This window comes from Diadema setosum, chromosome 22, assembly GCF_964275005.1.
Source record: "Diadema setosum chromosome 22, eeDiaSeto1, whole genome shotgun sequence".
In the NCBI taxonomy this organism is placed as follows: domain Eukaryota; kingdom Metazoa; phylum Echinodermata; class Echinoidea; order Diadematoida; family Diadematidae; genus Diadema; species Diadema setosum.
The window spans coordinates 6,491,951-6,506,343 of record NC_092706.1 but is presented as its reverse complement, the minus strand read 5'-3'; the positions used below and the strand labels follow the sequence as shown (position 1 = coordinate 6,506,343).

Sequence of the window (14,393 nt, the reverse complement as noted above, 5' to 3'; positions counted from 1 at the left end):
TTACATGACATGACATGACATTATACAATGAAGTAACTCCCACTGTATTTTGTTGAGTATGCAGCACTCATAGGCAGATAGAATTGTTGGCCATGCATGCCCTGGTACTCCTCAATGAACATTGGCAAACTTAAATACACACCAGCTGTAGTTAGGAAGGATTACAATAAAAATGTTGCTACGTACACTGTACATTGTATTTTACCATTGCAAATGTTTGGTGTTCTTTGTTTGTGTGTGTGTGCGTGGGGTGGGGGACTGGTTTGTATTTGTTCAGCAAGTATTCAATGAAATCCATTAGAACCATAGACAAAGGCATTACTTGCTACAATACACTGTACATATTCATGTAGTTTGAACCTAAAAGTTACACCTGCTCTGCTTGATCATAAATTTATAGCAGACTGTACACAAGGCGTCTGTACGACCAGAATGCTTACAGTTCTTCCCGTCACTATACAGTATTTGTTCAAAATGCAGTTTCTCTATTTGAGGTGCCTACATGGCTATGTGTGACATGTTTTATTAGGGCTATAAAAAAGATAGTGTGCCCTTCAGGTTTATAATCCCACTCCCTTCTCCTGCAACGAATGGTATTTCTCCATTCTCAGCCCTGTATTGATCAATGAATGGGGGTTTGATAGCACCACCAGTGCCAGAAATGGCAGGAAAGATAGAAAAGCACAAAAAGAAAGGTGACAGCTTTTTGAGCCCATACTCTTTATACTGGATTTTTCGAACCATTCAAAAAGATTCAAAGGGTGCCCAAACATCGGCAGCTATGGAGTCTTTGTACTGGAGCACTGGACCAGCGACAGTGCAGACAGCGTGCTACACAACACACAGGGAGTGCCGGGTTGTCCATTTAGATATTACTGCAAGCACCACCGTAGCTACCCTCGCTGAAGGAATTTGCGATAATCTCCCTTTGAAAAGATTGTTTGCCAGATTCCACCAAAGCAGTGGGGATTTGCTACAGATTTGAGCATAAATTGGTGGCTACAAACATACTGTGAAAAGGTGTACATGGACAGTCAGTGGATGTTTGCTGTAGGCCTACATTTATCAAATTCATAAATTGTACATACTGTCATTGTGAAGCTGCATTTTATGTATGTACCACTCTAATGATATCCAAAGTTCAGTTTATTCAAAAACACACGAGCACTTTGCGCCAATTTTTTTTTCTTTTACATTAGTTGCTCACGCAGCAAAAGAGTATTACAGTGTATTATAGAAGGTCAATGTATGTGGCGAACATGTTTTATCCTTTTTATTATTAATGCACTTGTACTGGTACTGCATTCTGTACATTATGTACCATGGTATTAACATGTACATGTAGCTGACAAAGTTTGAGTATTGTGCTGAGCTTGACAATCATAGAAATTCAGAAATGGAGAGTACTTTCATACATAAATACTGTACATTGACATTCTTCCTTCTCTATACAGTGTCTTTAGGTGTGACCATAACATGCGCTCACATGTATCATTCTTGAAGACGGGTACAACAGATTAAACATGGTTGTAAAAATAGACAGTAGAATAACCGTTTGAAAAATATGACATGTCTAATTTTTTAATGAAACCATTTGGGTTGTTGGGGTGCCTGGAAAGTTCAAGAAATTAGAATTGCCCTTTAAAAGTTCCCCTCCCCCCCCCCCCCCCCCCACCAATGAACATCTCTGAAATCATAGTGTTGGTACCCCTGTTGTAACATGGATTTTGTAGGTCTACTAATCACCAGTTGCTGATGCATGCAGTGAGCTATTGACTGCTTTTACTTTCATCACATGTCTTTTGTAGCTGTGATACCTATGGATGCATTGTACATAATACATTTTTCATCTCATTGTCAGTAACAAGCAAACTGTACAAGGATTCCATTCACCACTTGCATGGGCAACTATCGGTATGTGAAACAATACGATTAGACAAATGAAATGAATGAGCACTGGTGCAAATTATATGGCCTCTGCCTGAATACAATGTATACCTCTTTTGAATGCAGTTAAAGAAAATATTTGTCTTAAATTGCCCTGGACTATTAAGTAGGGTTTGTTTTTTTTTTTTTTTTTCTGTCTGCTCCTATTTGCATTTAATGTACATACAGTATGAGCACCAAAATGCATAGGCTCTGTAATAACAGTGCATACAGTGTACAGTGCTCTGTTGCGCTGGACGGTATGAGAGAGTTTTGTACCTACTGGACGCCATTATTTTCGTGTAGAGATATTTTCGCGAATGACGAGGTCATAGACATTTTCATATGTTGTTTTCGCGAATCGACGCCAACGCTTACGTTAATGCTCTATCATTAAACAAAGCGCATGGAGACAATTTCGCGTGTTGTTAAATTCATGATCCAACTGTAATTCACAAAATTCGTGAAAATTAAACCCTTGCGAAAATAACAGCGTATACAGTATTGCAAACAAAGCAACCTAGATTATCATTCAAGAGGAAAATAGTACCTGGCTAGTAGCTTCCTGCAGTACAGTGTAGGCACCTTCATACAATGTCAGTGTGTTGGCAACCAAGATCGATAATTTACAGATGAAAATGGGTGAAACTTTTACATTTTCCTGGCATTCTTACTTTCTGTCTATGCATTGAATAAAGCCTTATCAACTATCCTCTTTATAGTACAGTATTTTACTCTGTCCATCAAAGAGAAAAAAAAAAATCAATTTTTCTCTCAAGATGCTCTTGATGCATGCAGTGTAACTTTGAGATGTAATAGGCAGGAATATCATCTTGCCACAACACATGTGCATGATCTTCTGAATAGCCAGTGTGATTACAGTTGTACATTGTTGGTAAAGTGCGCAAACACTCTCATTTTTCCAAATTAATGAAAATCTTACATCAAGTTGTTTTATTGTAACTGGCAAATTATTTACGTCGATGTACAAATTGTAGAGCAATTGGTCAATCGGTTGCAACTCTCATTTTGTACGCCACAATCTCCAAACAAGAGTTCGAAATGCCCAGCGCTGTCACTAGCAAAGCGGAGAAGATCCACGGGAGCCTCCCTGTGAGGTTAAGTTCCGATTGCTGTGCAGGGGCAATCAAATTTATGGGCAATCTGCAGGCTGGACGCTGTTTGGCTGAAAATGCAAAATGTATTTTTGATGGGATGCCCACTTCGTGTGCTCTCATCTGGCCAGCTTGCACAAGCAGCGTGAAGACAGCGTGTGCATAATGAAGGGCTAATGGCTCCACTGTTTCTGAAGGGGGGCCCTACAAATCTGTATGTACTTGTGACACTCACTGTGGAGGGTAGAGTGGCATCCATGCAGAGTTTGTTGACAGAAGGCATTACCTGGGAATCCTCAATTGGGATGTGTGCATGTCTCATTAGCGGTACTGGCATCATTGATTGTTTCCTAATGAAGCGTTGATTGATGGACACTCTGTTGATCTTTCTAGGGCATGATCTGCTGTACAAGCTCTCAGCACAAACTGCAGTGCAAATACATATTTGACAAAGTTAGTAAAAAAAGAAAAGAAAAGAGGAATATGAAAATCTTGTGTCTGGTTTAATGAAGTCTCTATGGCAGTGTACAACAAACAATACTGGTAGTGGTCTCATACTGAAAGCAGGGAGGTGGGAAGAGAAATATGTCATTTTGTCTTTCCTCTCTCTCTCTCTCAGTTCCGCAACTTTTGCTGTGAAAATTTCATTTTGGTTTCAGTTCTGATATGGCAAGACCTCTATAGCCATCTGTCTGTGTACAGGTTTACACACACACCCATACACATATTTGCATGCTCGTACAGCTTTATTTTTGAATAAGTAGGCCTAATGTTAAAGGGTGTGTACAGTTCTGGTCGAGGTGAGGATTTAGCTTTTAAAATTTTGCGAGATATTCAGAAACCACTCTATGAGGTGTCGAAGAGCATGCAGTTCTAAGGGGTCTCAAAAGTTTATTCGATGGAAATCGGTTTTGAAATGGCTGAGATATCCAAAAACAAGGTGAAACAAAGAGATCCTAATAAAGTTGTGGCATGTCGCCTTTTATTATTAACACTTTTTTGGATATCTCAGCCATTTGAAAACCAATTTTCATCAAATAAACGTTGAATCCTTCTTAAAATTACATGCTCTTTCATATTTCATAACAGGCTCTACATATTATCTCACTTAGGAATGTTCAAAACATGAATCCCCACCTCAACCAGTACTGTACAGTCCCTTTAAAAAAGTTGACACAGCCTCAGTTGTTGGGCACGACAACCCCCCCCCCCCCCCCCCTTACAAGTTACAGGCAATTATCCCACACATAAAAACTAAAAGCAAGAGCCATACATTGTACATACATTTTACTTTGCTTGGCAGGGGATTCTGGTTGGTCTACATGTATGTAGTGAAGTGATTGATAAAAGCTTTTTACACAGGGAAGGTTTTGTTTCATTGAGTTGTAAAACATGTGAAAGTACTCAAGTGGAGGAAACTGTAAATACTGTATATTCTACACTGTACAAGATGTACAGTACCCATACATTTTGTACCGGGCTCAGTTTAGTTAATACTACAGTAGAATACAACAGTTCCGGCTCGAGGGCAAAGTTTTAAGACAGACTTGGTTTTGAAGAGCTCTTGAATTTGATTTTTATGCTATGCAGGCACCAGCATGCTATCACTCAAAGGACAACATGTACAGTGGAACCAGGCTTGGATGGAACAGTGGGACAGATACATGTACATGTACACACACTATGACAGGCATTCACACAACAACAACAAAAAATCATTGGTACTGGTATTTGTATGGTCTGTTCTGAGCTATCAACACAGCCACAAAACTTCCACATCTCTTCATGTTGCAGTGCTGAATCAGACATTCTATAATGCCTAACTTCGGTGCTCTGCAGCGCACTATATGATTTGATACAGCCCAAACATGCCGATTACCGGTATGTCTCTTGACTCTCTGTGTACACATGTATACATCGCTTGGAGAGGTGTACTTTCGGGCCAGGAATACGATATGGTGTTTGGTGAATGAGAATGATACCAAATGAATTGGCACTATTTCTTAAGCCAATAAGGTTGGTACCAACAAATTGTGCTGGTATTTAACACCAGGGTAATTCAACTGTGAATGTACTTTGAGTTTGTTCGCAAAAACCAATAAGTCCATTTTTGAAGATTTTGAAGTACGGTCTCTGTCATAAAGTACAAAATAATACCTTTTAAATGATATATTGGTCACCACATATAAAGGTACATTTTTTAAGTTATGGTCAAAAGAAGCAAAAATTTTCTTATTATTCTCTTTATATTTCAAATACGGACTTATCGGTTTTTGCAAACAAACTCTTCATATATATGATACTGGTCATCAAGATGAATTCAGTGTTCAGCAAGACAAATTCTAATTTCTCCAATTAGTTTTGGACATAATCTGTACTCAAGGTTTTTGTACGTTTTGTAGTATTTGTTTATGCCTTGACAATTCATCTCCAAGTCATACAATGTATTTGCTCAGTGGATCAGTTTTTAGAGTTGATATACAACCATGTATGTACACTGTACTGTACAGTCAGTATCACCAAGGAAAAACATGATGAAAACCTTATGTAGCACATATTATTGTAATCTTCATGTGCCATCATTAAAGGACAAGTTCATCTTCATAGACATTGAGGTTGAGTGAATGCAGCAATATTAGTAGAACACATCAGTGAGAGTTTGAGGAAAATCGGAAAATCCATTCAAAAGTTATGAATTTTGGAAGTTTTTGCTCAGTCATGGCAGGATGGGAAGACTACTACAGCTTGTGATGTTACTTGTATGTACAACGATACAAAGAAAGCATTAAAGAAAATTCAACATATTTTCACTTTTCTCGCATAATAATAATTATAATGATAAAGGACATTTAAATTGCGCAGCTACTGTAATAATATACTCTACTGCGCATTACAAAATGACATACAAAACAACACTCGACTTCTCTCTTTCAGAAGGCAGGGCAGATAATATTACCCATAACATACGTCAGTAACAAGTTGAAAAAATGTGCACCCTCTTCAAAAAGTATTAAAAAGTTATGTGAAATTGTCTTCATTTTCCTTACAGCATTGTACGCATGTGACATCATACACTGTAGTACCGGTAGTCTTCTCATCCAGCAGTGACTGTGCAGATACTTTAAAAATTCATGACTTCGGAACGGATTGTCAGATTTTCCCCAAACTTTCACTGATGTGTTCTACTACAAATTGCTGCATTCGCTCAATCCACATGTACTGTATATGAAGGTGGACTTGTCCTTTAAACGGAAATTTGTACACTTTGATGGTGTCTTTATGACACTGCACCGTTCATCATTTACAAGAAATGATAGCAAACTTATATTTCGCTTTGTCATTCAGTCTTACTGTGGCATACGAGCAACACGTGACGATTCAAGTACCCTTCCCTTTGGAGAATTAGATTTGCCATGGCAGCCATAGGAAGTAAAGTGTCAATCTAAATGTCTTCTACTTCCCCCGCCCACTTGCGGGTAGGAATTACAGTATTCACAGTCACTGTATTTCTGTACAAGAGGATAGCATGTTGATGTACGGTTCAGCTTTCATTGAAAGAGGAGGTGAGGACAAGGAGTTTCTACACATGAATCTTGCTAATGCTCTCCTGTACAAGTCTGTACAGTATCAGCATTCACCTTGTTTAGTTGTTACTTTTTGTTTGTTTGTTTGTTTTTTACCAAATTCAAGAGATCTCCAGTTTATGTTCCTCTTGTGTTCTTGAAGCAGGATTTCTAGACAATAGTATCTCCATCAAAACCTTCTCTTTTTTTTTCAAATCTTCTTTTGGTCAGTAGACATGATAGGCTTGGATCGGATTGGGGTTTGGGGTTGTGTGGGATATTCTATAGTTATTTGTGGGTTTGATTGTGTTAGATTACTTGTACACGTACTGTAAGTCTGCAAAACCAATATACATGCAAACACATTCTCATTCCATTCTCCAAATAGTAAATTCCTTACAGTTTAATACTACTGAGGATTTGATTACACTGAAATTTTCATATGGTTTTCTTTCCGCAAATTTCATGTGTAGGTAGGCTCTCAGTTGCAAAAAAAATAAAAAAGTGTGAAAATGTTTGTTTGTTTTTTAATGAAAACAAAAATATGCTCGGTATGCATTGCCCCATGCAAGCATGCTCGTGTTATATAGCAAGTGACTACTAGAAGTAAATTTAGCTACAGATACAACTTTGTATGGTACTCTGAATTCTTTGATCTCTCTAGGTACAGATTGTACATCACATAGAAAGATACCTATGGACACATACATCTCTTGCACTTTTCACAGTACCTGTAGTCTGTGCCCTAATTTTTTTGTTGTTGCTTGAGAGCCACGCAGTGTGCCATGTACAAGCTATACTCCTGCACATAGCAGCAGCGCTCAACTTGCCCACAAATGATGGATGCTGCACACGCATAAGCATCACCCCCCTCCTTTTTATTTGAAATGCGCTTTGGCGGCAGAGTGCTCATGCGGTGTGATGGGTGCTCGACATTATTTTCCCGTCCGAGCCATTTGGCTGTGCCCTCACCGACATTGTAGCCACTTTGCCCCAGCAAAGGAGCATGGGATAGCATACATGATTGCGTAGCCGAGTGTGTGTTTGCAACCCAAGCAAGCGGTATGCATAGCCATTTTACGATGTGGCATGCAGTTCAAACTCTTTGATCTGTTTTCGACTCAGCGTTGTATGAAAATTGTTTCGTGCTGGCACAAGGACGTGAGGTTGAAATTTGAAAGCTTTTGATGATCAAATGTACAATGACTTTAAAAGACAAGTCCACCTTCATACATAAGGATTGAGAGAATGCAGCAATATTAGTAGAACACATCAGTGAAAGTATGAGGAAAATTGGACAATCCGTTCAAAAGTTATGGCTTTTTAAATTATCTGCGCAGTCACTGCTGGATGAAAAGACTACTACAGTGTATGATGTCACATGTGTACAACGATATAAAGGAAAATAAAAAGAAAATTTCACAACACTTTACTTTTTGAATAAAGTGCACATTTCTTCGACTTGCTACTGATTATTCCCCCTGCCTTCTGAAAGAGAGAAGTCGAGTGTTCTTTTGTTACGCGAGAAAAATGGAAATATGTTGAATTTTCTTTATTCTTTCTTTATATCGTTGTACACATGTGACATCACAAGCTATAGTAGTCTTTTCATCAAGCCGTGACTGAGCAAAAACTTCAAAAATTCATAACTTTTGAACGGATTGTCAGATTTTCCTCAAACTCTCACTGATGTGTTCTACTGATATTGCTGCATTCACTCAACCGACATTGTCTGTGAAGGTGAACTTGTCCTTTAATACATGATACTGTTTCTTTACCTGACATTGTACAGGGTGGAACATGTTCTTTGGATTTTCTTGTAAAAAGGAGAAGATGACCATGATGATTATACACGTATGACTGCTTGACTAAACATTTAGTGTGATGAAGTGTATAAAGAGGAGTCTTGGAAATTTGGGTCATAGCTTTAAATGCTGAATGCATTTTTAAAATGCCATGCATCTAGTGAGCTGGCAGTAGGACCTACAATGTGTTTGCATTTTGTGATATCAGATGTGTTATGTATGCTCTGGCCAAGCACCGCTATTGAGCACTTCACTCTGCAGTGATTGCCTTCTGTAAAGTTGATATGTTTAGAATAAGAAATTGTACCTGTTCACAATCTATTTAAAGGGTGTGTACAGTTCTGGTCGAGGTGAAGATTTAGCTTTTAACGTTTTGTGAGATATTCAGTAACCACTCTATGAGATGTCAAAGAGCATGCAGTTCTAAGGGGTATCAAAAGTTTATTCGATGAAAATCGGTTTTGAAATGGCTGAGATATCCAAAATCAAGGTAAAACAAAGAGATCCTAATAAAGTTGGGGCCTGTCGCCTTTTATTATTACTATTAGCACTTTTTTGGATATCTCAGCCATTTGAATATCAATTTTCATCAAATAAACGTTGAATCCTTCTTAAAATTACATGCTCTTTCATATTTCATAAGAGGCTTTTCATTATCTCACTTAGGAATGTTCAAAACATGAATCCCTACCTCAACCAGTACTGTACAGTCCCTTTAATGTACATCATACAATGCAGTACTGTACAGTGCATGCTTACAATGTATACAATGTAGCACTTCCCCCTTGTATACAGTGTACATGTAGCTACACTGCATACATGCATACAGTAAAGTGTTTTCTTCTGCCATTGGCTCGCTTGGTGGCACTTGTCCAAAGACTTGATTGCGCATTGGTTTTGTTGATGGCTGTGACAGAGAGTAAGTACTGTCTTTTACAGTACATGCAATTCGTATTGGCTGAGCAAGCACACTTGCCAATGGCTGTAACAGAGGATCTGCATTGTACACACTGCAAATAGCCCACAGGTGACACCAATGTACAGTCAGACTGTAAACACACAGTACAGTGGAGGGCAGGGGACAACCTCCTTCCTTGTTTGGGGACATACAAAATGTAAACATACAGATGATGTGTGTCATGTGGCTATGCGCTTCCCTTTTATGACAGAAAGCAAGAAAAAGAGGGATAGACAGACAGACAACAGACAGACAAAGATAGGAAGAGAGAGGAGAGAAAGAGGGAGAGAAGGGTGGGGTCAGGGATGGTAGAAAGACCAGGTTATTCCAATTTTAGACGATCTGGAAAAACCCTCCAAATGTGACTGCAGTGAAAGAACCTAATGACTATAAAATTGATCAAAACTGTCTTTTATTTATTCATGTATGTGTATCCTTTTAAAGAGAGAACGTTTTTTTTTTTGAATTGATCTTTGTGTTGCATTATGAAAAGCATTAAAGCCACATCAGTTCAACAAAGGGATCATAGAAAGAAAAGTGTTATGATTTGTATTCTTTTATTTGTGAGCTTTTTAGGGGATACATATACTGTATATAGATCTCTCTATACTTGATCGCTTATCAGTACATTGCATTATACAGCTGTTAGGCTTTCTACAAGTATGGCTTTATACAGTAAATCAAGTGTACCCAGTATGAAGGCAAGCAGCGGTGAACACACCGTGGTAATTGCATGCTCTTGCCTTCCATTAAGTTGTTAATTTATGGGTAATTCATGACATGTGTGATCAAAATTTATGTGACACGCTGGTCCCCGTGGGGAGAGGTGGGGTAATGGGCGCAGTGTTGGCGCCATGCAATGTAATAGCTCCTTGCAGTCTTCCCTCGCCATCTGTTGCATCTGCCCCATATGGTAACTGCGTGGCTGGCTGGCGGTGTTTTGAGTGTGCTAACGTTCAGTTTGCACGTCTCACCGCCGTAGCTGATTGATGGCGGCAGGGGACCGTGAGTGACGGAGAAAGAAAGAGGAAGGGAGGAAAGACGGTAGAGATACGAAGGCTGAATGGATAGATGATTAGATACAGGATGGGTGGATGGATTTGTAAAATATTTCATGTAAAAACGGGAGATTGCTATAATACAGTAATTGATACAGAAATGGATTTATCAGAAATTGTGTATAAAGTTGAAAAAGAAAAAGAGTGCTTGACATACAAATGTACATACCCCACATGTGCATGAAACAAACAATGTACAAACCTGTAGCTCAAGTCATTGATCGGTAATATAATACAGTATAACTCTCCAATCTCTAACCTGTGAGACTCGATTATGTTTTCGTGAACGGAGAAAATTCACATTGAATACTTTCTGTACTTGTACATTGTGAGTTGTTGTTGTTTTTTTTCTCTCTCTCTCTTTTTACAAATATTTATTGTAGCTTTAAAGCTTGCAAGCATTGCATGTTTACAGGGTTCGAAATTGGCGATGGTCCGCTGGCCATTGGCCACCCAAAATCACGACGGACTAGCTAAAAATCATAAAATTCTGAAGTTACTAGTCCGTCTGGCTAGCCAAAATATTTCTTCAGTGTTAAAATTGATTCTAAGTAGTCCGCCTGGCTAGTTAAAAAAAAAGTTAAGTGCGACCCCTGGTTTAGGGTACTATTTACCATTGCGAGCAGTGATTTATTTAAAAAAAAAATGTGAGTTAGCACATTTGATGCATATGTGTAGGTCAGTTATATCACAAAACATGTACCATATAAAAATTTTGCAACAAAGCCTATGATAAGGAGATATCACTATTTTTCTCAATAGTCCATAACTGTAGATGGTTTATTCTTTAAACATTTTCAGTATATAACCTTTAATCACAGAAGATTCTGCTAGGATCGAAAGCTCAGGCCCCTTTTGATTCCATTTTACTCCATTGGCTGGCCACTATTGGATAAGCAGTTTTCAGCCGCTTTTTTTTATAACACTTTTAACAATAATTACTGATTAACATTTTTTACATTGTTTCTATCCCCAAGTCACATTTTAGAGCTGTTTTGAGGCACTATAAAAGCTGGGGTTTTATTTCATTTAATCTGCATATATGGTAAATAATGTCTTTAAAGGGCCCCTATGAGTGCAAACATGTTTACTGTAGAAATGTATAGCAACTCTCGTAGGAAGGATATGAGCACAATGAATTCATGGTCACTCTCTATAAAGAAATAAACAGTAAACACTTTACATTGTTGTACATGTACATCAGTCGGCTCCTATTCAAGGATGTTGGCGGGGTTGGAAGGATTTTAAGATTGCTAATACTTCCCTTTGATTACAAAATAGTTTCCTATGAGTGGAAGGATTCAGTTAGTTGGCAACGTCATTTCTCTTTTTTTTTTAAGTGTCCAAGTGCCCAAAAGTACTCTAGGAACATGTGCATTACCCAAGCACTTTGTGCAAGCATTTTGCAGTTTTTATCGAAGTCTTAGGTATGAAGTTCGAGAACATTTATTTCATTTAAAGTCAGATGTTGTGATGAACCATCAATACAGTCACTTATAGGAAGTGGGGGGGGGGGAGAACAACCAAATATTCCTGGTGAGAAAAAGTTGTCAAATTGGTGTCTTTTGTGATAAAAAGTATGACATGTCTTTGTTTTTCTATTCTATTTTTCATGCATCAAGGTTCTTGGGATCGGCATCATCGTCGGGGGTTCCCTGACGCTCACCGTCTACCAGGAGTATGTGGATTTCACCGGCGACACGGGCACGGCCATACCGATCGCCCTCATCTGCATCGGCGTGTTCATCTTCCTCACAGGCTTCTTCGGCTGCTGCGGAGCCATCAAGGAAAACTACTGCATGCTTGGAGCCGTGAGTGACACAAGGATCTCATTTTGTGCGGGGCAGTAGTGACAAAATGATTTTGAGCTTCTTTAAAATTGGCGGCGCCTTCTACACCGAAGCATACGGGGGCACCAGTTTTGTGACAAGTCTCGCATGTTTAATGTACATAATGTACATATCTATTTGAAAGTGTTGAATCGGATACGACAACAACAAATTTTCTAGCTGGGAATTAAGTGTGAATTGTGTCACAAAATACCAATCACTATAGAGCAGTGTATTTCCCACGTGATCAGACGTAATATATGTATTTTCCTGTCTTCTTCCCTAGGAGATATAATAGCGTAGGGCACTGCTCACCTTAAAGAGGTTACTTTCTGGCCAGAGATAAGATAGTATTTTATGAATGAGAACAGTACCAATTGAAATACCACAGTATCTATCGTGGTCTGCCAATTTTGAAAACAATGTCAATGAATTACTGAAGTATTTGAAGGACAAGTCCACCTTCATAGACATGTGGATTGAGTGAATGCAGCAATAAATAGAACACATCATTGAGAGTTTGAGGAAAATCCGACTATCCATTCAAAAGTTATGAATTTTTTAGTTTTTGCGTAGTCGCTGCTGGATGAGAAAACTACTACAGCTTGCGATGTCACATGTGTACAACGGTATAAAGACTTGACTTCCCTCTTTCAGAAGAGGGAATGATAATACCCTTAATAACTTACGCCAGTGACAGGTTGAGAAAATGTACACTTTTTTCTAAAAAATAACATGTTGTGAAATTCTCTTTATATTTTCCTTATATTTTTGTGCGCATGTGACATCATACACTGTAGTAGTCTTTTCACCCAGCAGTGACTGTGCAGATGCTTAAAGAATTTATAGCTTTTGAACGGATTGTCAGATTTTCCACAAATATTCACTGATGTATTCTACTATTATTGATGCATTTAATGCAATCCACATGTGAAGGTGAACTTGTCCTTTAATACCTCTGTAATTCTAATGAGAATGCACCTATTGTCATTTTTTTTAAGCCCGTAGAAGAGTTTGAACCATGATACTGGCACAATCATCACTTTGATATTTGATACGGAGCCTACAAATGTATCTAGATTTCATATCCAAAGTGCAGATTATGTATGCATTGCAGCCAAGTCTCCCTATATTTGGAAGCGGCTTCCTGAAAACTCATAATATCTCTTCATGTTGTGAGAAGAGAAAATGAAGATGTCTCCAATTTGGACATTATATATTTTGCCTACTGAGAAGCATGTAACACACAAATATCTCTGTGACTACCCTTTTGAATCTCACTGATTTTGATGTTGGAATGATGGTGTCCCAGTGTACATACATGATGTATTGCCAAGATAGTACAGTGTTTTGGTTTTCAAGCCGTACGATTTTGGAGTTTACCTCTTTTCCGATCACTCTGTAGTATGCGGCCATCATGGTCATTCTGCTCATCTTGGAACTTGCCGCTGGAATTGCCGGTTACGTCCTCCGCGACGACATTGATAACCTTGTGGACAAGAATATGAAGGAACTCATGCCCAAGTACAACGAGTCGGAGTCAACCCAGAAGCTCTTTGACGACATGCAGACCAACGTAAGTAGCATTCGGCATCCAGCTTGTCTATGAGCTTCTTTGTTTTTATTCTTAAAGGCCTCCGCCCTGTTTGATGAATGGATTTTCTTGGTGCGTAGACCAGGTATATTACGTATGTGAGGTGTAGATGTATAGAGTAGATTTGGGGACAAAGTCCCTTTTAAGGTCAAAAGTCAAAGGTCACTAGACTTTGGATAGAAATGGCATTTTTCATCTATGATGTCATAAAATGTCAAATTTTGTGATTTGATTTGAAGGGTAAAAGGAAATAGGCAATTGTTTCCATGAAATAGTAGTGGTGAAAGATTTAGGGTCAGGGTCAGGGTCAAAGGTCACTGTACTTTTTCACAAAGGTCACTTCCTGTTATTGTTTCAGACAGGACTGCATTAGATGTAATGATTGAATTTAGTGAATTATTTCCACGAGCAGTGGTGATTTACAAAGCCAATTAAAGGTCGGGTGAAAGGTCACTGTACGCTGGTTTAGAATTTGATTCTTGAACCACAACTTCAGCTAGGAACATTCATTGGTACTATCATGTGCTAGGAAGGATAGCAGTATT

The 14,393-nt window shown here is 38.6% G+C and overlaps 2 protein-coding genes across 4 annotated transcripts in view; both read left to right on the top strand.

The window, feature by feature from the left end:
- Positions 1-14,393, top strand: part of LOC140245059 (protein transport protein Sec61 subunit beta-like) — a 231,514-nt gene that overhangs the window by 72,673 nt on the left and 144,448 nt on the right. The window lies entirely within an intron of this gene.
- LOC140245425 (CD63 antigen-like) overlaps positions 1-14,393 on the top strand; it is a 39,054-nt gene that overhangs the window by 4,734 nt on the left and 19,927 nt on the right. For all 3 annotated transcript variants that reach the window (XM_072325005.1, XM_072325004.1, XM_072325003.1), the window contains exons 2-3: positions 12,048-12,236; positions 13,660-13,830. In XM_072325005.1, the coding sequence (XP_072181106.1) occupies positions 12,048-12,236; positions 13,660-13,830 (360 nt within the window). The remainder of the gene's footprint in view (positions 1-12,047; positions 12,237-13,659; positions 13,831-14,393) is intronic.